We start from the raw sequence: 24,238 nt of genomic DNA, 5'->3' as shown, positions 1-24,238 counted from the left end.
GATGACTTTATTTGAAATAGGCCTACTATCCTCCAGCTCATTCACATCTGTTACGTTCATAGACGCATGCACCTGGAAATCGACTAAAATATAATCTTTTCGCTCCTTTTCCTCCAGAAATTATTATAGACAAGAAATTATGCAATAATGATTCTATGATGATGATGATCACTCCTAAAGCTCTCGGTTTGACTTCTGGAAGTCACACCATGCTTCATGCAGAGTTTCTGACGGTAAATGACCTGGAACGTCTGTCAGCAAAAGCACTCAACGGGAGGCAATTAGAGAAGTGACCTGCACCTTTGTTTGTTTATTCTTCTATGGAAAGGCTCGGTGACTTACATGGTTGATTGTTTTGAAAGTGCTGTGTTACATGGAGCAGAGGAAAGATATGGTTTTTAGCCCTATATTGTTTTTAACATTACGTGAATCGAATGTTCTTGTGCATTGGTTACAGTTATGAAGTCGGATTTTTTCTCTCTCGACATTTCCTACATTGCATACAACCCCAAAATGAAAAAGACGGCTAATCAGTTGCAAATCTATGTAACGATATCAACAGAAAAAGTTTGCTATCTGTTAAATCGGGTGGAAAAGTTGAGAAGGACAAAAAAAAAAAAAAAAAAAAGATGTTGTTAGAACTCAACATCATCATTCTGGGATGGTCTGTGTATTCCAGCAGTTATTTGGTGCACGGTGCAACGGTTTACCTCTGCAAAGTATCGCCTTTCACCATCAAAATGAATTAGTGATTTTACAGCAGTTCCCAGATCTGTTTTCACCAAAGAAGCTGCTTGGACTCAGCATGTAGCTATTGGTTTTACAAAGTAATTGCAGTCTCTAGTTAGTGCAAAAAACATGAAATGTTTTCAGGATTTTGAGGGAAATTAGTCAATTCCATCTTTGTGTATTGAATCATTTATGTATACCTATAAATCTTTTGCATTTCCTGTCTTAATATTGCTTGTGCCCATCATTCACGCACAGCCCTCTGTGACCTCGTCTTGCAAACAGCATCTCCTAAATCAAAGCACAAAATAACAAGTCAATTAGCTTTCTTTTCCTGTTGACATAACAAATCAATTAGCTCTCATTTCCCGTACATCTGAGGAATCTGTTAGCTCTGGTTTCCTGTTTGTTTCCTGCTGGAACGACGGACGCTGGCAAAGCAGCTGCCTTGTTTGCGGCAGACCACATGCACACATCAAACAGCGTCTAATAGCAGCCTTATCACAGCACATTAACCTCACATAAACATGCCATGAGCTCAAGGTCAGGGCAGGGGGGCAACGTGTGTGTGTTTGGGTGGGTGAACTCATGTTCACGGCAGCCAGAAACACACAACCTTGACACACAAAACTTGAGTCAAATTACAAAGGTAAAATGATGCAGAGCATTAAGTGCTTTTCTACAAAAGAAGAAAACCTTACTGTAAAAATTAAACTGAAAAATGAAGCCAACATGGAAGTGCCAAAAACTACAATTGTTCAAATAGTGGCTTGAGACCAACTCCAAAAATGACTCAATGCTCAGAGATTTCTTTTATTAAAAGGGACAGCTTTATAGCGGACATGGACATGTTTCGTCTTGGTACAAAAAAAATATCTCTGTAACTAATTTTCAGTTTCATGACAACTGCACGGTGAGTACATTTTTATACTATTCATCTGGTTACATTTGGCCTAAAGGTCCTCATAAATGAGGGTGTGGCTACTTCAAATGGCAGGTGAGTGAACTTATGTCTGCCACACACTGATATACACGAAAGTCTCAGCTGCACGATTGTCCCTCCTTGAGCAAGAGGCTACACACACTGCGAAAAGGTGGCGAATGTAAAACTGACTGTTTTACATAGCAGTATATAGGATTTATACAATCAGCACTCATGTTGGTAAGGAAAAGATGAATTTCTCATGTTTCCTCTGACTCATATCATGAATGTGCAGTATATATCCCCCATAGAATATGATACTTAAGTTGTATATTTGGTCAGAAACGTTAGATAAACTGAATGTTTGTCTTATTATAATAGTAAAGTATTAACAGGCGGTATATTTAGGCAGTCAACAAATTTTGAAAATGTAAATATAATTTTGTACTAACGTGATGTCCCTGATTTTTGCCCTTAGCCAAGTAAAGAGCACTGAGTAGCATAACCTTAATCTAAATTGTATCTGCTAATACTGATGAATGCTAAATTTAAACAAATGAAATAGAAATACAGAAGAAATTTAAATAATGAAAGTCTTAGAACTACATTGTTACAAGATCTCACCTCAAAATCCTCAAGTAGACCATCATCCAAAACATATGCTGCAATTAAATGAGCATAAACCTGTTTTTAGTAATGCAGGTCTCTCTGATCTACTTTGAAACCAAACACGAGCGCGAAAGGAGGATTTGAATCTAGATAAATATTTTATTGTTGTCACAGTAATACTATTACAAATATCTCATGCCATACATGAAATGTGAAAAGGCTTTAAGCACTATGCTGCATGTGGTCTACCTGTGTAGACACAGTTGTGTATTTCGCATTCTTACCATCATATGAATTTGATATTATACCTGAAAAATATTGGGGCATCATGGTGACAAAAAAACAAACAAACAAACAAACAAACAAAAACAATAAAAAAGGCAAAAGAAAAAAAAAAAACAGGAAATATTTCTTATGGTCTACAGCAAATCTATGGTAGTTAAATAAATTAATCAAATGGGCTCTATGTCAAATAACACAAACACACATTAACATGAATCTTTTCAGCAGACACACAGAGCAAAGCGAGTGATAACACTGATACATACAGTATCATACAACACAAACATCTGCCCCATTACAGTGAGACACACGATGTGGGCTGCTGTGGTTAGTTCCAGATTTCTTTTCAAAAATATACTGCACATCTATTTATATATTTATACATACAACAACAACATTTTGATAATTTTCTTATCTTTTTTAATAATTCTAAAATACATCTATAATATTTAGACACAATATGTACAATTTTCCCCCCTTTTATGCATTCTTCTAAAATGGAAGAATATATTAAGTCCTGAAGAAGAACACCTGTTTGTAAGGCCACGGGGTTTAAGAGCTGATAGGCTTTGTCTCTCTCTCTCTCTCTCTCACACACACACACACACACATGCAGAAACACACTTACACATATACATGGATAAAGGACATATGGTTCCAGTTCTTCTCATTGAAGGTATTTGATATTCAGCATTTCCTTTAATGAAGTCCTTGTGTCCATGAGCAGTTGTTTCAGTGGGAGCGCATTCCTTCAGAGGTCCTGAATGTTGAAAGGTGAGTGTCTCATCTAACGCTTTAATACATGCGGGATCTGAGATGTTGTGTAATGTCTCTTAGATGTTTGATAAGGCTTCCTGTTTGAGAGCTTTCAGTTTTCTTTCATGCTGTTCTGTGGACTCGCTCCTGCTGTTTATGTAAAATAACTAATGCCTTATGAAACCTTGTCTTCCAAAAAGCGCATGAATTTATATGCTCATCAGGACCTCAATTGGTAAGAGACATGCTCTATTCACATGATTTACCAGTTACAGACTTTTTCTAACCTAATATCCAAGGAGTGTACTGTTACCTGACAGCTAGAGTAGATTTCACATCCTTTCTCCATGCTTTTTGTGAACAGTCTTGGAGAATCACTGCTCTCTTTGCAGTCTCTCTCTAAGGTCTCCTGAGCTGATGCATGCAACCCAGTAAGTGAGAGAATATATTGAAGAAGGTTGACTGTTTAGATAGAGTCCAACAAAGCTCTACTTAAGGAACACGTTGCCTTTTTGTAGAGTCACGGTGAGCACCGAGCAGAGGAAAACAAGTAAAGACAATGAGGAGGAGTTGGCTGATGCTGATGATATGTGGTGGTGGTTGTAGCGGCTGTGGACTCTGTCAGGCGGCTGCACTGTGATATAGCCATTGATGATGCGAACCAGTGGGGGAGGCGGGGACTGGAGCACAGTGCTGTGGAAACAAGACAAAAGACAAAAGAATAAAATTCAAAAATCCAAACTAACAAACTAAAGTGTGTCTATTCTCATTTTACTAGTTAATAATGAATGCACATGTATCTGCCTCATTCATAAAAAATAAATAAATAAATAAATACATTGAAAGAGCCACTTGTGATTTTGAGCATTGCAACATATTGATTGTGATTTGGCTGTTTTAAAACTATGGTGATTGTGAATATAGCCTTTTTTTTGTGTGTAATAATGCAAAACCCTCCTCACATTCTAAACTTCTTATTTACAGGCTCACTTCCTTAACTTTAGAATATATGCAACAGTATCTCTGCACTGCTGAGCCACAGCAGGACTCTCTGGCATAGAAGGGAAGCAGAGGAACGGGCCTTTCTACGCCCCTATACCATCCACAACTGCCGGAGAAAATGTGCAGACAGTGCACAAAGCAAACAATGGAAATATTAATGATAATCAAAGCTAAAAAGGGAAAATTCTCGACAGCAGAATCGCCTGAAACAGCATGGGCCAATCAGCAGAGACTTTAAACCCCCTGAGCATGCAACTCATTGATCAGCTCATGGCTATCTACCAACAGCCTGCCTGTTTTTGCTTTCTTTATTTTTCTTCTTCTCCTCTCACACATTCTCTCTGCCCATTTTTGACTGTCTCTATTCCTGTCTTTATCTACTCTTTTCAAGTCTGGCAATTAAATCACTTCTGCTCTCCTTGTTTGATGCCGAGCCTGCTGTGCTGGTGTGGTTTTGACTGGGACAAGGCCAGGCAAAACAAACACACACGTTCCTGAATTCAGGATCTCCAGATAGCAGCAGGCTGCAGCAGCAATTTGACACAGTGTTACAACACACAGTATTAAAGAAAAGTGACTGTAGGACAGCCTTTCCATTTTACTAAGTTATGTTTTACTTTCAGGGATATTTTGACAAGCATTGTTAAGAAAAACGAGAAGTACATATTTCATAATTTCAGGACGAGGAAAGCCCTAAATTTCCATCATTATTCCTTACCCTGACTACTTCTATCTGCACACAATTGGGAGTATGCTTAGGGGGATCATTGGGAAAAGTTGGAAAACGTTGGAGAGTGAAGTGCCAGTTAAAACAGGATTGCTAAAACACTTGAAGTCAGTGATAAATGAGAGAACCGGCACATAAAACAGAGATACCAGCGACAAGCTCTAAGGTTTCAGAGAAAGTCTTAGGTAAATTTTTAGGTTATAAAGCAAGTTTATTTAGGTTTGAGGGTCTGGAGAGGTGTAAGGAATCGGTGTGCGACACGTCACGGCGGGACATGCATCAAACACAACAGTGATCTGTGGCACTTCAGTCGCCTCTGTTTCTCTGACCCCGCCTCATCCGTTTTCACTTTACTACCTTTTCAGACATTAAAATATACAAAGATGTGCAACACGTCCACTTTGCAACATGCGTAAACAAACAGTCTGCTTCCTCTCTGTGGAAAATACAGGGTCTGTCAGAAAGAGAGAAAACATTTCTGCAGACATAACATACACAAACGCTCACAAACCTCCTCTGTTCGCCTAAAGAACAGAAGCTGCGCGGTTGGATTTTTCTTTCCATCACTAATTTTAGCTAGCTCATATTGTACATAGAAAAAAGCATGTTCACATAAGGACATGTCACAAAGCCAGTGAGTTACTGTGAGAATGGAGCTATTTATTATCACAATTTGGAGACAATTGCTTTTATTTCAGCCTAAATTAAAACACAAATTGCCCAACAACAGACTTAATTTCTTTTTCTTTTTTAATTTGGATCGCTGAGTGGTCCTGATTAATCAAGTGCACTTGGAGAACAAGCATCGCAAATCACTATCGTCATCATTTTCAAGCCAGGAGATGGCTGAGCTCATACATCGCACTCATTCGCTAATATGAAAACAGGATACACGAAGGGATGTTGTCGGGACAGACTCTACCCAACGGTCAGTCAGGCTAAGACATTAACCCCCCCCTCCCCCCTCAACCCATACATTTCTTTGGACTGTGGGAGGAATTATTTCGGAAAACCCTTGGAAACATGGAAATCTCTCCCAGACTGAAGTTGGGCTGAGTGTCAAGCCCTGGAGCTTGTTACCACAAGATAATAATGCTAACCGCTGGTCTTTCATGCTGCCAAATGGAATCTTGCATGAAGACACTTTTTTCTTTTTTTTTCAAACAAAAGTAGACATACTGTGCTGAAATTTCATGTCTGACAGTAGTCAGTCATTTTATGGCTTTGACATGAGTTTTTGCACCTGTGTCAACTGTTAAAATCTCTGCTCATATTAGCCAACAACCTCTATGTTCTACAAATTTAGTAGACGCATTCAAGCTCTCTTAGGAGAAGGACAAAATAAAAGATTTAATTTGATTTCTACATTAATTAAAGGCAAGCATGCGCGCCAGTTTGTTCCCAGAGTTAAAGGAGGTGTGAGTTGGGTGAAAAAGACATTTTTATTGCGCCTAGGTGTGAATAAATACGGTTGTCGGTCTATGCGTGCTGGCACTTTTGTAGATTAGGCCTCACACCAATACATGCCTTCAACTTTGAATATAACGAGATGGTGTCGGAGATGGATTGATGGATGAATGAATGGACAGACGATCAAATGTTTTTTTTTTTTTTTTTTCTTGTTTCCTGCCAACATACAAACAGCATTTAGGCTGGAGAAGTTTCCACACGATAGACCACACCTTGTGCAGCGGTACTTCTTTTTGTCTGAAAGGTGAGCTTTTTTTGTTGTCCGGTTAGTCCCTGCCTGGAGCTACTGCGAGACCAAAACCAGATACTTAGTAGCAATTCCCAGGCTGCTATTTTCACATCCTTTTGGACTTATACCATCCTGCAGGGCGTGTGTGGAGACTGCATGAAGAATATGGTGATGTGATATGGCGGCCGTTGAAGCCTGTGGCATCCCAAGTTTTATTCTAAAGACAAGACAGCATGACACGTTGCGATTTCCTCGGTCTGCTCTCACATCCTCTCCATCTCTCCTCTCTGAAACATTACAACATTGTCTGTCTTTAATCTTTCACTTCTGGCCTTTCACCTGACCTTTTCTAGATTTTTCCTTATCAATCATAACAAAAGAAGCAAACAAGACGTTGGTGACAAACAGAGAGTGACCCCGTGGACCCTCATCTTTCCTCTCTCTCTTCTCTTACCTCTCCTCGATGCGAACCCAGAGGTCATTAAAATGCCGATGCCGCTGCTTCTTTTGCTTGTTCCGCCTCTTTTTCTTCAACATTTTCCTCTCCGCTTTTTCTAGCAGCTCCAGGCTGTCGGGTGGCAGAAGCATGTGGGGTAACACATCGTCCTCCAGAGGACGAGCCTGATCCTCCTCTTTGTGGGGAAGCTCATGGAAGAAAGGCTCCAACAGTGGGGGCTCATCATAATGGTCCTCAGACTCTGATCCAGATGATGATCTCCTGGACAATGTGCGTCACAGTTACATTCAACACTTGCAAAGCATTACTGTCACAGCACATTCATTATAAACTTAAATATAGTCCTGAACATAAGAATATCTGTAATTTCAGCCACTTATTGTGAAAAAATGTTTATGAACGGCCTTTAGTGGTTTAGGTAGAAAAGGGGCGAGAGATTCCTTAAAACTGACTTTTCTTGACAGTATAGAAACATGTCTTACAGCACACCTGTGAGCTCAGTGCAGATTAGACATTTTATAAGAGCAAAGGAGAAGTGTCACATTTTTTATATATGAAGAACAAAAGTGTTTTATATAAGAGCCTATAGAGCTGTGAAAGCAAACTCATTTAAGACCCATTATGAAGTCTTTTCTTCTGCTTTTTATTGGTGGATGTCCTTGTCAGGGGGTGCTTGAACCAAAGGCAGAGCAGTAGATACATTCAAGCTCTCCGAAGAGAAGAACAAAGGAAAAGATTTAATTTGATTAAATCAAATTGCTGAGGATGAGGAGTGTTAATTTTGCATGCCACCTTAAGATTTGTCTGAATCTTCAATCGAAAACGCAAGAAAACAAATTTGGGGTCCAGAAAGGGAAGCTTAAGCGCAAAACCAAACCTCTTCTGTTTCATTAAGAACACTTGTGTTTCTGATGAGCTGCTTGTCACCTCTAATGAGGCCAGCAACCATCTTACTATCTATTTAAAAAAAAAACAAAAAAAAACAACGAGAATATATTTAATCCAGATATATTTGTTCATTCATTCACTCATTCATCTCCGTCTCCGGGTCACAAGGGTTCTTGAAGTCAAGCTCAGCTCACACTGAGTGAGGGAGGGGTACACCCTGGACATACCTCCAGTCCATTGCAGGGACAAACACACAGAGACACACAGAGACCAACAACTACTCACACTCACACTCAGACCTATAGACAAGGAGGAGACTGGACTACCCGGAAGAAACCCATACAGGCACGTGGAGAACATGCAAACTCCACACAGGAAGGCCTCAGGCCCAGGAACCGAACCCACAACCTTCTTATTGTGCGGCAACAGTGCTAAACACTATGCCACCGTGCTGCAGATATATTTCTAAAAGGTTTAATATTGGCTCCACAGTAGCAGCCCCAGGTCTACTGTGGATGGTAAATTCCAGGCTTGAGTCAGGCGTGAATAAATCAAATCTAGCTTCATTTCGGTTTTATAATCCCGCATCAAACATTTAGTTTATGTGTGAGTAGATTGATTCACTCAGATAGCCACCCGCACAGTATGATATGGTAGACTGCACTACATGCTTCACAGCAGGAGGTATGAGTCCTGTCTGGGGTAACCTTTTCAACAACTCTTCACTGGAGGCCAGTAGGGGATTTTTCTTTGTTTTTATCTGCAATACAATCTATTTAGTTGTTTTTTCTTTTTCTTTTTCTTTTTTTTTTTCAACAGCAGAGGCCTCAATGAATGCGTTTGTTTGTTTGTATTTTAGGGATATTACAAAAATTGAACAGGAAGCAGATCCCTATTGAGAAAAATTAAAACACTGCAGCTTATATCGTCTCATGAGGTCACCGCGTAGTATTGTATTAATTTTAGAGGAAAACAAACTTCTCCTGGGTGGTGTTTATTGATGTTGTTGGTTGTTGTTGTGAGAGGCAGTTGAGTATTCTGGGTGGAATTTGTCCAAAACAGTGCAAAAGCTACTTTTAATGAATTATTGCTGGGAGTAATCACAATTGTTAAAACAACATTAATTCATGCTGGAGTGTTTTTGAATGAAGACAGTTTCATAGCGTGATAGGACCCGGTCACAGTGTATAACTTATAGCTTTCAAAAACAGGACTATACCCACATTTTGTAGCCTCTGTACCTCCACCTAGAGATTAAACTGCATTGAATGAAGCCATTTAGTAAAAATATGCAGTGTCACTACATCATTAATGAAATTCATTTAATGAAGAGTCATCTAATGGAGGTAAAGCCTTTTATCCTCATAACATTGTGTATTTGTTAGGTAGAGGCAGGTCAAGGGAAGGCTGCCTCATGCTCTTAGGCAAAATAATTTAAATGTGGCAGAACAGACGTGAACATGATTTAGCCATTTCACGACACAAACAAACGCTCTTAAAACAGCCCGTGTAGACTGTTGGACTGATTAAACTGACTGACATACACAGCTGAAGCGTTTTCTGTGTGGACATGCTGTAAGAATAATAACAGTGGCCCGGGCCTGACTATCTATATTCACTCCTGGGATCATCAGCTTCCACATTGATATGAGCATCTTATGTGACGAGCAGTTAAGTGGTTCATTGTCAGTAAAGACCAAAATAATTAACTCCCCAGTGTAAATGGAGTGGTTAAAGTAATAAAACTGTGACCAAAAATCAAAATGATATGATAAGACAAACACTCCTCTTTAGGGACGTTTCGGCAGAGTGAGTTATTATTTGCAGACAACACATTTCTCACAAGGGCTGAGGCAGGATTTAAACATCTGTTTTGGGTCTACGACTGAACACACACCAGCTACAGAGTTGCGCTTACTTGGAAAATGATTTCCCATTTGAAATCCAGTCAGTGAAGAAGTTGAGAGAAATATATACTCCTGTCAGGCCCGTGAGGCAACAGTTGCACTGTAAAATGTGGCCAGGACATGAAACCTTACACCCATTTAAGTGATAAAATATGGGCTTTTGAGTTTTACAGTCTTGTGTTTTCAAGAGAACCCATAATGTGCAACAACTATGGAGAAATATAAGAATTTCTCCCTCGTCCTCTATTCTTTATATCAGTATTTCTCAGTTTCCCTGGGCCTCTTGCTCTCAGTCCTTTCCGCTAAAATATTCCTTCTGCTTTTCACTATGAGCTAAAAGTTCAATAATCTCTGAAATTGCTTTACCTAATTCAATGGGTCTCAGAGATATTTGGCAGTTTGACGCTGGACGTCAATCAAAGAAGAAATCTGGTATGTTGGATTTCTGTAGATCGGTCGGGGACTGTCGGAGTTTTGTTGGATTGTATGAGCAGAAAGAAATTATTTTGTAAAATGTTATCAAATGTATCACTGTTTGTGTGTGTGTGTTTTAACAGTAAATTTACCTGTTTATGGGTTGCCCAGCAGGGGTGTGCTCCACCTCGTATCCCTGGCGACGAAGCACATCAATGACTGTATTGTTGCCGAGAAAGTGACCTGCAACCAAAACAAAAAGAGACGTGATGGCCTTCCGCTTTTCGATTTTATCGTGAGCAGATGGATACAATGCATTTAACTGCATTGCATCATAAGAAACTATAACAAAAGTATAACAAAGGACTTGTTTTCATGCTACATTTGTAATATTATTTTGCTGGGTGTTACTGGATTATCTGGGTTATCACAAGCCAGGCCAACTGTACAGATGAAGGCAAAGGAAGACAAATTTATCAGTGTGTCACATTATATAACCTGGAATCATTTCATGTCCATAACACAGATTATAAAACAGACAAATTATATCTCTGCAAGATTAAGAAGTTAAATGTAGACTTTTATATACCGTAATTTCCATATGAACCGCACCTGCTAAATTTAAAGAGAAATTTATAAAGAAATGTAAAGTTTTGTACATATATAGGCCGCGCTTGTTTATAAACTGCAGGTGTCGGAAATATGGGAGGGTTAGGATTAGGCATATGCATATACCATATGGAAGGAATTATGTTACACAGACAGATTTCGCCTTTTCGCCAGATCGATCAACTGAAAGCTGCATCATACGCATTGCCACGTGTGTTTTCCATGATAAGGGTGTGTGCATGAAGCGCAAAATAAATGACTGATCTGAAGAATTTTTCGTGTGGGTTCGTTTAATTGAATTTGAGCAATTTCATTGGTCCACTGTGACCTCTTACGTAATTTCATTTGTCTGATGTGATTCTAAATGTGTGTAAGATCGTTACCCGTTAAAATCCATAAATTAGCCGCATAGTTGTTCAAACCGCAGGGTTCAGAGCGTGTGAAAAAAGTCGTTTATATATTTATATATTTATTGTACTTTATAGACAGAATATCAAGACTCAACATGTTTATCGCACTTCCTTTCCTCCCCTTCCGTCTTCATCTCTCCATATCTCTAATTTACCCTCTTCTTTCACATCCCCTCTTTTCTCGCTCTGACCCTCACAGCTAGGTGAAGTGGGGGCATTGAGGCTTCAGGTTGCCATGTCAAGAGGTCTCCATTCTTCCGCTCATTCTGACAAAGGGGAGCGGGGGCTCATTGTTTGGGCCAGCTCAGCCATGGCACCACTGAGCTGTGTAAACAATGAGCCCTGGCACTTTAATCTGGCCCAGAGCCAGCGATAGAGAGATTGGCCCAGATACACTATGGGTGCCATGATGCTGCACCATTATGATGTCCCTCTATCTGCCATGGAAAAATATCTCACAGGTATGAAACTTGATTGATATGTAATTATTTGTTTTTGTGTGGGTACATTGAGGCTTTACGTTGTATCCTTTCTTCTTCTAGTTTGCGCTCTCTAAATAATCGACGAGCTCTGACGAAGCAATGACCGGCTGCTACACAGAAGAGACTGCCAAGCCTGTATTTTTGATTTTAAGCAGTAATCATCAATACTGGCTGTCCGATTAACCAACAGCCAGCAGCACTTAAACTCTCCATGGGGGTTGGAAGCGATAGCGAGACAGAGACTGAATGTTTTCCAGCCTGATCACTTTAAAAAAAACCACTCAGCGTGATTTATCTGAGTTTACGTCAGGGGATTAAGGTGGGACCACTGGAGCTGTTCAGCACAATGCCGGGCCACAGAGGGGTGGTCAGACTTCAAAACCTCAAAGGGAAACACAATTACACACAATGACGTGCGCGCGCACACACACACACACGCTCTGACACACCCTAAATACGTATATATATGAGAAAATCAGTTCCATCTCCACTTTGCCTGAAAATGTTCGATGCATCTTTGGGGACTGACTGTGTGTTTGAAGAGTTGGGTGAAAGTAGCGCTTATATTCATGTGACCGATTAAATTTTGCAGCATAGCAGAGATATTTTAATTTTATCAAAATGTAATGCTGAAAAAAAGAAGACTGGCTGAAGTTTAAGGCAAATACAACATCATAAAGCAGCATTCCACCTTAAGAGGAGCATGTTTCCCTCTGGAAGGACACATCTTTGATTCATAAATGGCAGAGGCAGAAAGTATTGGTCTGCATGTCCCTGAAATTGGGCCTCATGTATGATGTAGCCTTTGGCAGCTGACGTAAAACTTTTGCATAAATAGCGCATGGCAGGTGATTTGTGACAGCAGCCTCTGCTCTCTGCTAATAATTGGTACCAAGCAATGTATCATTCTCAGTTTGAGTTAGACAGAAAGAAGGAAAAAAAAAAAAAAAAGACAAATTGCAGTTACAGACAAAAGAGAAAGTGTCCCAAACAATAGCAATATAGCTTAAATCACTGTGCACTGCGAGTAAAGTTTGTTCATTTCAAATGACTTGCAGAGTATTTGTGTATCCCATTGCCCCCCTTTGTGGCATTGATGTCAACTTTGGGGTAATGGAGGGGCGTTTTGGAGCTGTGGGACTCACACAGTGACTCACTACAGAGTTAAATCACTTCCACATTTACTTTTCTCCCTGAATAGTTCCATATTTTCATCAAAACAAAACACACATGATAACTGTAAAAAACGCTGATGCTGTGGAGCGAACACATGAACGTTATGGCATTCTCCTACAGTGCATTAAGTTTGGTTCTGCCACTTTAGTTGCACAGATGTTTCCATTGCGTGGCTTTGTTAAACATGTTGACTCACAGAATCACTCGATTTTTTATGGTTATTGTTTGTCTCACAGCAAATCAAAATGAAAACACTTCTTTGTACCATCACTCCAAACAGTTTGGAAATTCATTTCAATAAATCCCTTTGACAAATTGCTTTGATCTTTAGGATATTGCATTTTTCCAGCTTGAGGTCCACAACGTGTCACTTCAGTGTGGCTGTAGGTTTTTTTTATACGAGAAGCAGCAGTACTGACATTCATTCATGTCATTAGCCCAACCCACAGTTTAAGAAGCACACTTCTGGAGTGACACCTGTGACATCTGACATATATTTCCAAAGATTATTTATTTAGGCCAATTTCATACAATTTAAATCCATGAAATGGGTCAAAAATGCACACGCCAATAAACAGTATGCTCACTGTGTGTCTTTCCAGCAGCACTGAGAACGTAGAGATGGCTGAGATAAAGACCAGAGACAGAAGTGAAAGCTCTCATTCACAGCCCCCTCTCCACATCCCAACATCCATACGTGGGACCACTGGGTCGCAGCGTCACTGATTAGCTCGTGCCATGGTTGTAAAAATGTACGTTTCTATAAGGTTGCTGGAAATTTCTATGATGTGGCAGTGCTAATGCTAATCCACAAAAATACCTAACAATGAATAAAATATATCATTGTGAGAGTGGAAAAAAAACAAAGGGGGGATTCAAAAACCTTCTTGAAACTCTAACAACGTTGGCTTCAAAGTAGTTGAATGAAGTGATTTGCCTCGATTATATTCAGTAGAATTGATGTTTCCAACTGAGGAAGTTGTAGGAAGGCGGTCGGGATACGGTGCCGGACTTTTAGACCAGAAATCAGGGTTCGGATGAGGCTTATGAACAATTTGGGTTGTAATTAGAATTGGAAAAAATGTGCACGCTTCAAGTCAAAGTTAACATTTTCCCATATTTTGCCAAGAACACATACTCACCCCAAAACTTAACCAAATATTTTAAGTAAAAAAGCATAAAAATTGAAATTAAAGCTGGACCACAAACATTTAGGCGATACAGTAGATTTAATACAATTGCTCTCTTGGTGTGTTGACAAGAATGTAATCTTGCTGTATTCTGTTTCCACACAAGAAATATATGAATGCATGTTTTAGATATGGCACCACTTTTTATTCTGAATTGGTGCTACCTTTGTATCCACTCATTTCTGCTTGTTCTTTTGTTCCGTAACATAATTCTTAAAAACTGACAATATAAGTAATGGAGCGTTGGAGTTGTAAAATGTGAAGAAAATAAACAGTGGGTGTTTTTTCTTTTTTCTTCCAGAAAACATTCGTCTTAATTTCACACAAAACTATATACACACCTTCACTCCGACAGACGATTGCAATATAAGAACCACAGCAGTATAAAAAGGCTTCCTGGCTACACAATCAGTGGCTTAAATTATTAGAACATATGGTATATCTTAAATAACGTCCCTTTTCCATGCAATTCACAATATTTACATTACAACTTGCAACTAGGGCCCAGGCAGCAGTTCTCATAACATTACAGCATGTTGGATAAACAAACCCTACGGGCAGCTCTGAGGCCACACTGCCTCATGTTGCCTTTCCTAGCTGTTTAGGTACACATGTTCCCTGCTATAGTGAGCTCTCCCCAGCACCCCATTATCATCGCCACTGAGCACTAAATGAAGCCTTTCACTGAAAGCGATGACAATGAGGTGCCTGGTGCAGTCTGGAATTTTTAGCAGGCAGCGTTTGAGTTTGAGGATGTCTCTGATGACACAAAGTTAAAAGCTTTTGGTTTGTTACACTCTCTGTTCTCGTACAGCTATTTGGACGCACCATTTCCATCAGTGGTACAAATGTTTCTGTGCAAACAGGCAGCCAGAGAGAGCCATAAAAGAGAGAAAACTAAGCTATTCGAATTATACACTACTGTCAAAGATACACGATAAGACAGAGGTTTAGCTTTTTGGCATTTCTAAGACATCGGAAGTACCAACTAGGCAAAGATTTTACTGGAAAATAACTGTTTTGGCTCGGTGAGCTGCTCACAGTAAGGCAAACCTTCAGTGTCTTCAACTGAAAAAGGGATGCAACCATCCATAAACACGTCAGTCGTGTCAGAGACAAATAACAGGAAAATTATTGGTTATCCACTGGCATAAAGATCATACAGTCATTCTGGTGTTTTTCAAAACAATGCCAACTCTACATTAACACGCATATCAAGTGTCTGGAAACACAGACTCTGCTTACATTGCGTTTCTTCTGATCCCTCGTTTTATCACGCTGTTTTATGCCTTTGACAGACACGCTCAATCCCCCCCCCGTATTAGATTTAAACCTTATTTAATATCAGTCATGTGTAATTTGGTTGAAAAGACATGGACACTGTTGGCAATAGTCTCAGAACTGACATAATCTGATTAAACGCTGTCAAGCTACTTGAGAATAATTATATGTGGTAGCGTTTTCACAGAGTCTGTCAGTCTTTATTTTATTATTCTTAAATGATTTTTGGCGGGATGAATTCATGAACACTGCAGATGGTATTTTTGGACATCTCCTTCCATTTCTGAGAAAATGCAGCTTGGTGTCCAGTTTTTCTTTCATTCAGACAAACAGCCAGGCAGCTCGTTGAGGATATACCCATGCATACCCAAGCTTTCAACTAAATATCAGTTGATTTGGTACTAAACACAATACATGGGGAGCAATTTCCAAACGTGTTATGATGATGCCATTAGATTAGCTAACCTTCCGTCCTGAGGAAGACATGAATAGCGGTACCATATTTCATGGAAACATATCCAATAGCTTTCAGGATATTTCACTCAGAACCCATAAATGTCAACCTCGCAGCACTTGTGGAAAAGTCAGGGGATCACCAAAGTTCATTAGCATCGAAACCCGGAGCTCCATGGATAACTGTGCCGAACTTCATGGCCATCAATCTAAAGCGGTCAACCAACCAAAAGACCAACATTGCAATCGTGCCAGCTTTGCTTAAAGACGTAAGAAGGCGACAAGATGGGAAGACATCAGAGAAGCAATGAATGTTTATATGAAGTGATCGTAACCACAATTCAATTACTAGAAAGCAGCAGTATATTTTTTTAAGTGAAACATTCATACTTAGTGTAATGCTGCCAAGTTGTGGTGTTGAGACCTAAGAGTCCCTTAATGTTAATATAATATTCATCCTAGCAGGCACCAAAGGTCTTTACCACTGGAAAAAATGCTTTCAAAAATGAATGTTTTTGCCTGGAATCAATTTGGTATGATGTTTCTTGCAAATACGTGTTGTCAATTTGAGTCCTTCTAGGATAAGGATCCTCTTAGCTTAATGGTATAAGGTCGGATGTCAGTAGCCAAAACCAAAATGTATATTTGGTTAAATAAATCTGCACATAAGCAAAAAATAAAAACAAAACAAACAAAACTCTTCCACTGACATCAGTTTATACGAGTCCAACACCTACAGTTTATTAAATATATAATATATGTATGTATATAATATATGTATATAATATACAGTATATAAAAAGAAAACACAACACAAGGTTACACAAAGAACCAGAGCGGGCCAGTGCCAGAGTTAAATGGCAGACTTAGCCAAACTAAACCTCCACATGTTGTTTTAGTACTTCTACTGAGAAGCGTTAATAATCTGCTATATGGATATGGTTTCTGAGGATGATGTCACATGTTGCTTAAAAGTATGACAAAGTCAAAAAAAATGTAAGTATATTGGCATAAACTTGAACCTGCATGAGAAGGATTTTAGTGTGTAAGCATATTCTATTGTCTACATATTTGACATTAGAATCATTGATAAATCTTATTTTTGTGCATGTTATTGGTATTTATTGTACGAATGCAGCAATATCTATCAGTCCATTCTCAATATATTTAGAAATTCAATTCATGTGATGAATTATTAAGTGTGGCATGATGCCTGACAAATGCCACACACGCAGAAAAAAAAGTATTTCACCTCAGCAAGTTTTTAAAGATTCGACCACTTATCCTAAGGATCTAAACCAGTCTTCCATTCAAATTCCATTCAGGATATTATTTTGAATGGACAGCATGATAGCAGTGACAATTGTGATGTGGCTGTGTGATTTTGAAAGACACAGCCACAACCTGAAGGCATGAAGACCTCTTCCGTTTCATTGAAATGAGCCTTTCTTAAATCAACCCAAAGAATGCTAACATCTAACCCGGCACCAAAACATTTCTCTTTCTCTGTGTCTCAGGCAAAGTTCAAACACGGGCCGGATTAAAGAGGTCGTCCTTTTACTGTAAAATTGATACCGATCACTATTTCATACAGAGATGCTGGCATCTGAGGAAGACGGGGACAGAGGAAGAAGTGAGAAGCGGAGACAAGCAGATGCAAATTCAGCATGGAAATAAAAACAGGAATAGAGACAAAGGATAAGACATGCAAAACTACGGAGGAATGTTAAGTCATCAGATGCCAGACTGCGATAGCTGAGGATAAGAGCATCCTGTAAGGGCCTCGGTTTAGAACTAAAATACTTTTGCACTGAGACCAAATAGACGCTATCTTGACCTGGTGCCCATTTAAGTCTGTAACATGAAGCAGGGGTTGAGTTGTGGCTGCTTGAAGCAGCATCTCAGTTTGGCACACAGATTTTTAAACTTTTTTTTTTTTTTTTTTTATTTCTGAATATTTTTATCCAAGTCAATGCTAATATCTAACAACATATAATAACAGGTTTATAAGGCTTATAATTAACATTTATAATGGATGCTACGGGTGGGTGTGTTACTGCGATGATGGAAGATCCAATGCATTTAGTTTGCAAAAATGGAAACAAAAATTGAAATATTAAGTATTATTTGCAGCAGATTTTTTTTTTTTTTTTTTTTTTTTTTTTGCACTTGTGAAATTTCAAAAATGGATTATTAAACACGCCTGACATTTGTATGACTGAATTATGTTTCACGGTGTTCATCATTAGTGTGCAAACTGCTAAAGAGTCTGCTTGAGGTTCCGCGAGCTCGTGCTGTGCAACGCCAGTTTTGAATTTATGCTGAGAATAAATGTGAAACAGAGCACGTAAGAGGCCTGTGGTGTGAGGTTGTTTTTTAAATAAACCCTCACTCAAAATTTGTGGTGGCACACAGCACTTTGGAGCCGTGTTAGGGATTACATCTGTCAGGCTGCAACAGTCTCTACACTCTCGGCGCAGCACTCAGTGCTGCTCCCTCTGCCAAGAAATTATGGCGCTTGAACACACACCAGCTCCTTCACTGTGGTCATTATGAAAGAGTGATCAAAGTTCGAAAATTCTGTAAAAGTGAGCAGTTCGAGCTGAGCCGGAGCTGTGCCAGCTCTGAACGCCCCTGCCACTGAATGTCTCATTTTACTCCTAACCTGGTCTCAGAGGATATTTTTACGATAAAAGCAAGTGAAATGAAATTTTATAAGCAGTTCAAAAGAAGTGGAAGCATACCTGCCCACCTGACCTCAGGCTGGCTGATAGAGAGACAGAAGGCTTTTTCTATGCTATCCATAAAAGACCCAGCATGACCAATAATGTCAGGCAGATCCAAATCAAACATGTCCACTGTGGCACAGAGCCAGAATAATTTCAATGTCCGTGGCTCTGCCGCTTAAATCACCAGCTGAGCATTTTTAGGCCATATTGCAAGTCTTTTTAACAAGTATCACAAGTTAAATTGTCTTTTTGCTGATTCTAGGAGATTATTAGCTGTGCTACTGGCATCTCTTATCACTTTTATGCTGATGATATCCAGGTGTTCTGCTCTTTTAAATTTATTGAGCACAATCAATTGCCCATTTTAAAGATAAGGAGGGGTGACAACTGCAATTGACTACATCCAAATAAGACACAAGATCTTATAAATGCTCATGTAAAAGTCAAGCAGTGTATGGGGTCATTGAGCGCTGATGTACAGCCACAGAAATGACATTTGTCATGACCAAGGGTGAGATTATTATTCATGCTTTTATTTCTTCGTGTTTAGACATAATGTTTTTTACACATTTCTAAACATCTTTGAACCATTTATAAACTCTCCAAACGTGCTCGCAGAGCAAATTGATCACGGCAAATTTATTGTCCATGCACTGATTTCCATTTGAAAGCCAGTATCAATCTTTAAATACTGATGCTCACCTTCAGAGCCTTTCATGGTCAAACATGTCAACATACAGCTCACTGCCTCCCCCCTCATGCTGCAAATTAACTCCTTAGATCTAATGAGCGACACTGACTGACTGTCCCTATAAAACCTGAACTGATTGCACTTTTCAACCATTATATTTCATTTTCTTTTTCTTGGGAGCCATAGACTCTGGAGACATCTTTATTCTTTTTTTGGATAGGGTTTTATTAACTCTTGTCTGAATACTTTCTCCTTTTTATTCATTGTATTGCCACTTATTGAACCTTTTTTTTTTTTTTCCTTGAGTGGATTTAGTGTTCTGTTTTAATGTTTCATGGCTTTACAAGAAAGCACTTTGAGGTGGTGTGCAATGTAATTAAAGGCAGTATACATTTTATATATAATAAATATATTATAATAAAAAAGTGTTGCTATAAAACATTTTATTGAAAAAAAAACTGTTAATGAGCTGTTAATGTGAATGATAGCCTCTTAGTATTATAAAAACTTACTAACTGCGACAAACAAAAACAGCAACAACAACAGGATAGAAAAACAAGAAAACACATTTCAGCTCAATGCAACGTCTACTTTTTGCTTCTGAATTACGAGATATTTAAAAAGTTTGAAAATGTCCGATACACTGTGATGAACTCTGTGACGAGGGGCTACAAGCAGACAAAGCTTTGTTTTCAGGGGGCAAAAGCCAAAAGAGAGACTGATGTGTTCGATCAATTTAGATGAGTCAGACCACATGGAGTTAGGAAATAAGGGACTGTTGGCTAAAAAGAACAGGAGTAGAGGGAGTAAATAACTGTAATGAAAAAGCAACCAAAAGTTATTTTCAATTGTTCAAAGATAAAAACTGAATTGAAGTAGCAAATTACGATGAGCTTTTATCACACAACCAATCAACCATTCTGTATTTTAGCTCAAATACAGTCTGAACTGAAGGTTTGATCAGAATCATGCAACGCATTCACCCGAAAGGGGAGCGGAAATTATGAGCGGTGAATCTCTTTTGTTGTTGTTTGTACTTCTGCTCATCCGTACCTGCCAAAGTAGATTCCAGCAATGTTCATGCTATTAAAAGTTGCTTCTTCTGAAAACACATGGAGCCCTGCGAGCCCTGCATCCTGCTGTAACTCTCCGCTCAGCCAACCGTTTCAGTTCAGAAAAAGGATACCAAAGGGGAAGTCGGACGCCTGCTCACTTTTTAAATAGCATACCACATCATACTTTTTCTCAGATGTTTCCTTGCAGAGCTTCCATCGAAAACATGTGGCTTACAGTGCAAATTTTGTGCCTATTTATTTTGAGTAATCTGCAAGAGATCTCCTAGATGTCCAATGAGGCCTGCATATCATCTGTGATTTAGGTCTAGATCATAACCAAGAGCAGATCTACGGGATAGAGGCCTGTAAATTCTCACAGGATCTGCTTTTGACTGTCTTATCTCGTGATATCTGTCCCAATGTCATTCAAAAAGTTTTTTTTCCTTCTTTTTTATCTCCTTTTTCTTTTAGTTTTTATTACTGTAACTCTATTTTTGTCTCTTTCACAATTACCCTTGTGTTAATCTTGTTTCAGCCATAATCATTCTTTGCTCCAACCCTCATTAACTTGTTAACCAAGGTCTGTTGCGGACCAAACTACAGGCTTAGTTTTCCATAAAGTCCTCTGCTTCCCCACAAATCGCTTTGCAGCGTGACAAAACAAAAGCCAAATCTGCCCCCAACTACAGAATCTGAAGCAAAAACAGAAAAATCTTTTAATGATTACAATCTCTCATTCTCTCCAGACTTTCAGTGACACAAAACAGAAGGTACAAAACCTTCTGCAATAATTTTAGCAAGTTAATTAAAACTTAGCCTGTCTGTGTTGAGTTCATATTTTTGTTATGCACAAAGTTTTTCCTTGTCTTTGATTTGCAAGTCAGTTATATAGTTCACCTCCAGATTCTTATGAAACAGCTATAAATAGTGAGATAATCAAAAAGACCAATAAAAATAACAAAAATTCTCAAAATTTCTGGCTCAGTTCTCATAAATGGAAGTTGTTTTTTTTTTTTTTTTTTTTTTTGCTTTACTTGCTTGGAGAGAACTTTCTCATTATAGGAGCAAATTTTGTTGACAAAAATCATACACAGGAAATTTTAGAAAATGGCTGTGTGCGCCAAGTGAGAAAGAAAGCTGCAAAATCCATATCTGTTCAACCATCAACACAGAAACTCTAACTCCAAATACATAACTCTTGTTCTGGCAAAATATGATGCCAAATATATCTCAAGGTCTGGAATAATGAAGTTAATTTGGGTATAAAAACTCAAACTAGTGCTCTGTGGTGTTGCAGAATCCTGCTTTGCTTGTGCAACGGTATACATGGCCAACAACACAGGCTCTTTCATACAGTGAACCACAAAAAAAACCTCTGCTTCAGCTAAACAAAAAGGTATTCAATAACCCCACGGGAAGGGCGGGGGGGGCACGGATCACACAAGTCATGTTTTCCTCTGTCTCCTCACATCTTCATCCCCTCTGGGCAGAGTGTTGCTCTTCTTCATGTTTTAGCCCCAAAATGAAAAGGGACAGCTCCTCCACAGCAACTCCTCCTCAGACTCATCAATAGATGCACTGCTGCTTGCTAACTAAATATATCATTTTCATTTTCCTTTCCCCTTTCATATAGGAGTGAGGTATTTCTGGTCCAAATGAAAGTTAAGCCCCTGGGCAGGCATGTAAAGAGCCCATTCCAGGTACATAAGGAAATACTGCTGGGTCTGAATGGGATCAGAGGTGAGGAGTTCAACTCTCTCAATAAATCACAACAAGCTGTTGTGACAAGCATTCACCGGTATGACTGAGAGAGAAGTGTGGCCTGTATGAGTTATGTCCTCTGAGTGCAGAGACTGAGGCCTCTGACCTGATGAGTGCTACAAACATATATGTTTAGGTGATTTTCACTCAACAGCCAGTTAGTTATCCAATATAGCTGACAGGTTTATCCTCCCATTTAAGAAGAGACAGAGATGTACCCATGATACATCCCAGATGCTCCTGACATCTTAACATCTGACTGGTTAAATGTTTCTCATGTTTATCTGGTTTGTATTTAGGGTTATAAATATGTAACTAAGATTACAGACATTTCTGAGCCAGAAGAAGATCAAGAAGAAGCCCAACACAGACAGACTGGCAAACACTGACAGCAACATTGTCCAGTGACCAACACTGGCCATCTGTTGTGGCAGATGCATTTTAAAGCATAATAAACAAAGATGGAGATGAAGATTTTAAAGTCAGATAAAACGCCAAATAGAGCAAATATATTATATATTCATATAATCTATGAGAAGTTCCTAAGTAACCACATGCCTGAAAGCACTTATTTAAATGTAACAGTTTCATGTTAAGAATTCAGTTATAAACCTTTGTCCAGCAATAGCCAATCACTTTGTTTTTTACTTTTTTGTATAGTAGTGTTCCTTATTCTTACGCTTCAACATCCCCATGTTACAGTCGCATTACATTCATTTGACCTCAAATGCATAAGAGATTCTTGAGAAATTCTTCCTGCACGTGAAAAAAAACAAACAACCAAAAAAGGATCCAAAATTAGCAGTATTGCAAATTTCTTTTTTTTGAAATGAGGAAAACTGAAAAGCTGCACCAGTAACCAACTAAAACACCAAATCAAAGTTTACAGATCAAAACTTCGAATGGCTGATCTGAAATATGGAGAATGGAAAAAAAAAAAAAGCTCAGCAAAGCTAAAAATAAATTACATGATGTAACTATAAAACGGAAATCACAAAAACTTAAAAAAAAAAAAGAAAAAAAGGTTGCAGCATAAAGGTGTTATTGAAACTAAAATCCGGGACTTAATCCAGGTTTGGCAGAGGTTCGCCCCTGCCTGCTCACTTCCCTACCAAGTGTGTGGTGGGTCTGGTCTGGATTTTAATGGTGCAGTGTGACATGTGTGTACTCGTGTCAGAAACTGGCCCAAACAGTTGTAAACTGGCTGTTTATGAAGGAGAGGTGCTGTAAAAAGGCACCACATTTTTGACTTTCACACTAGAAAAAAAAAAAAAAAAAAAAAAGCGCAAAGTGAGGCTGCAGTGACATAGTGCTCAGTGTGAAACTGCACTGGACGGATTTGGGCCGAGTATGCAAATGGTTTGGCATAACATTTAAAAAGGAGTTCAGAGAAGTTAAATGGTTAAGTAGGGGTAGATAAAGCATAGTTTAGTGTTGTGTGTGTTCGAGGCTTGCGAAGTAAGATTACAATTAGTTTTTACTCTGGATCTTTACTGAAGCTATGTTTGAGAAGGGAGAGACTGTCTGTTCCGTTCAGACTAATGGAAATGTTCATGTGTATCACTTTTCTGAACGCAGCTTATTTAGAGTCTAGAATTTCTAAAGACACTAAAACAGTTCAACACAAACCTCTGTTTAGGTGTTTAAGTTTACTCACATACGGTATTTTGTGATAATGAGCTTAATTTAATCAGTTTTAGTTTGCCTTGTTCACTCTTCAAATGTGATTTGAAGTATTTGTTCTCGTTTTATTTTTTATTCATTTCAAATCGATTGTTTTATTGATAAGCTGTCACGTCTCATTCACAGCCGCTTGCTTGCAAATAAGGATGAAAAAGCGCCCGAAATCAGGTCAAATAAATCACCTTTTGCACAGATTCCGTCTGATTCAATCTTGGGTATCATAAATTTGGCTCTGTCAGTGCACAGTGCTGTCTTCTGAACTGCAGTGCACTCGGTAAGCACGGTGTATTAAGTGACTGTTTCCCTGCTCCAGTACCGAGAGCTAC

General features: G+C 38.9%; 1 protein-coding gene across 1 annotated transcript in view; it reads right to left on the bottom strand.

The window, feature by feature from the left end:
* Window positions 1-1,630: 1,630 nt before the first annotated feature.
* Window positions 1,631-24,238, bottom strand: part of trabd2a (TraB domain containing 2A) — a 51,709-nt gene continuing 29,101 nt past the window's right edge. The window contains exons 5-7 of the mRNA XM_029516034.1: window positions 10,545-10,635; window positions 7,181-7,444; window positions 1,631-3,991 (exon numbers count right to left, since the gene is read on the bottom strand). Of these exons, the coding sequence (XP_029371894.1) occupies window positions 3,787-3,991; window positions 7,181-7,444; window positions 10,545-10,635 (560 nt within the window). The 3' untranslated portion in view covers window positions 1,631-3,786. The remainder of the gene's footprint in view (window positions 3,992-7,180; window positions 7,445-10,544; window positions 10,636-24,238) is intronic.

Source organism: Echeneis naucrates, chromosome 12 (assembly GCF_900963305.1).
Source record: "Echeneis naucrates chromosome 12, fEcheNa1.1, whole genome shotgun sequence".
Taxonomy (NCBI): domain Eukaryota; kingdom Metazoa; phylum Chordata; class Actinopteri; order Carangiformes; family Echeneidae; genus Echeneis; species Echeneis naucrates.
Note: the sequence above shows the minus strand (reverse complement) of the source record. Positions and strands in the feature narration are given on the sequence as shown.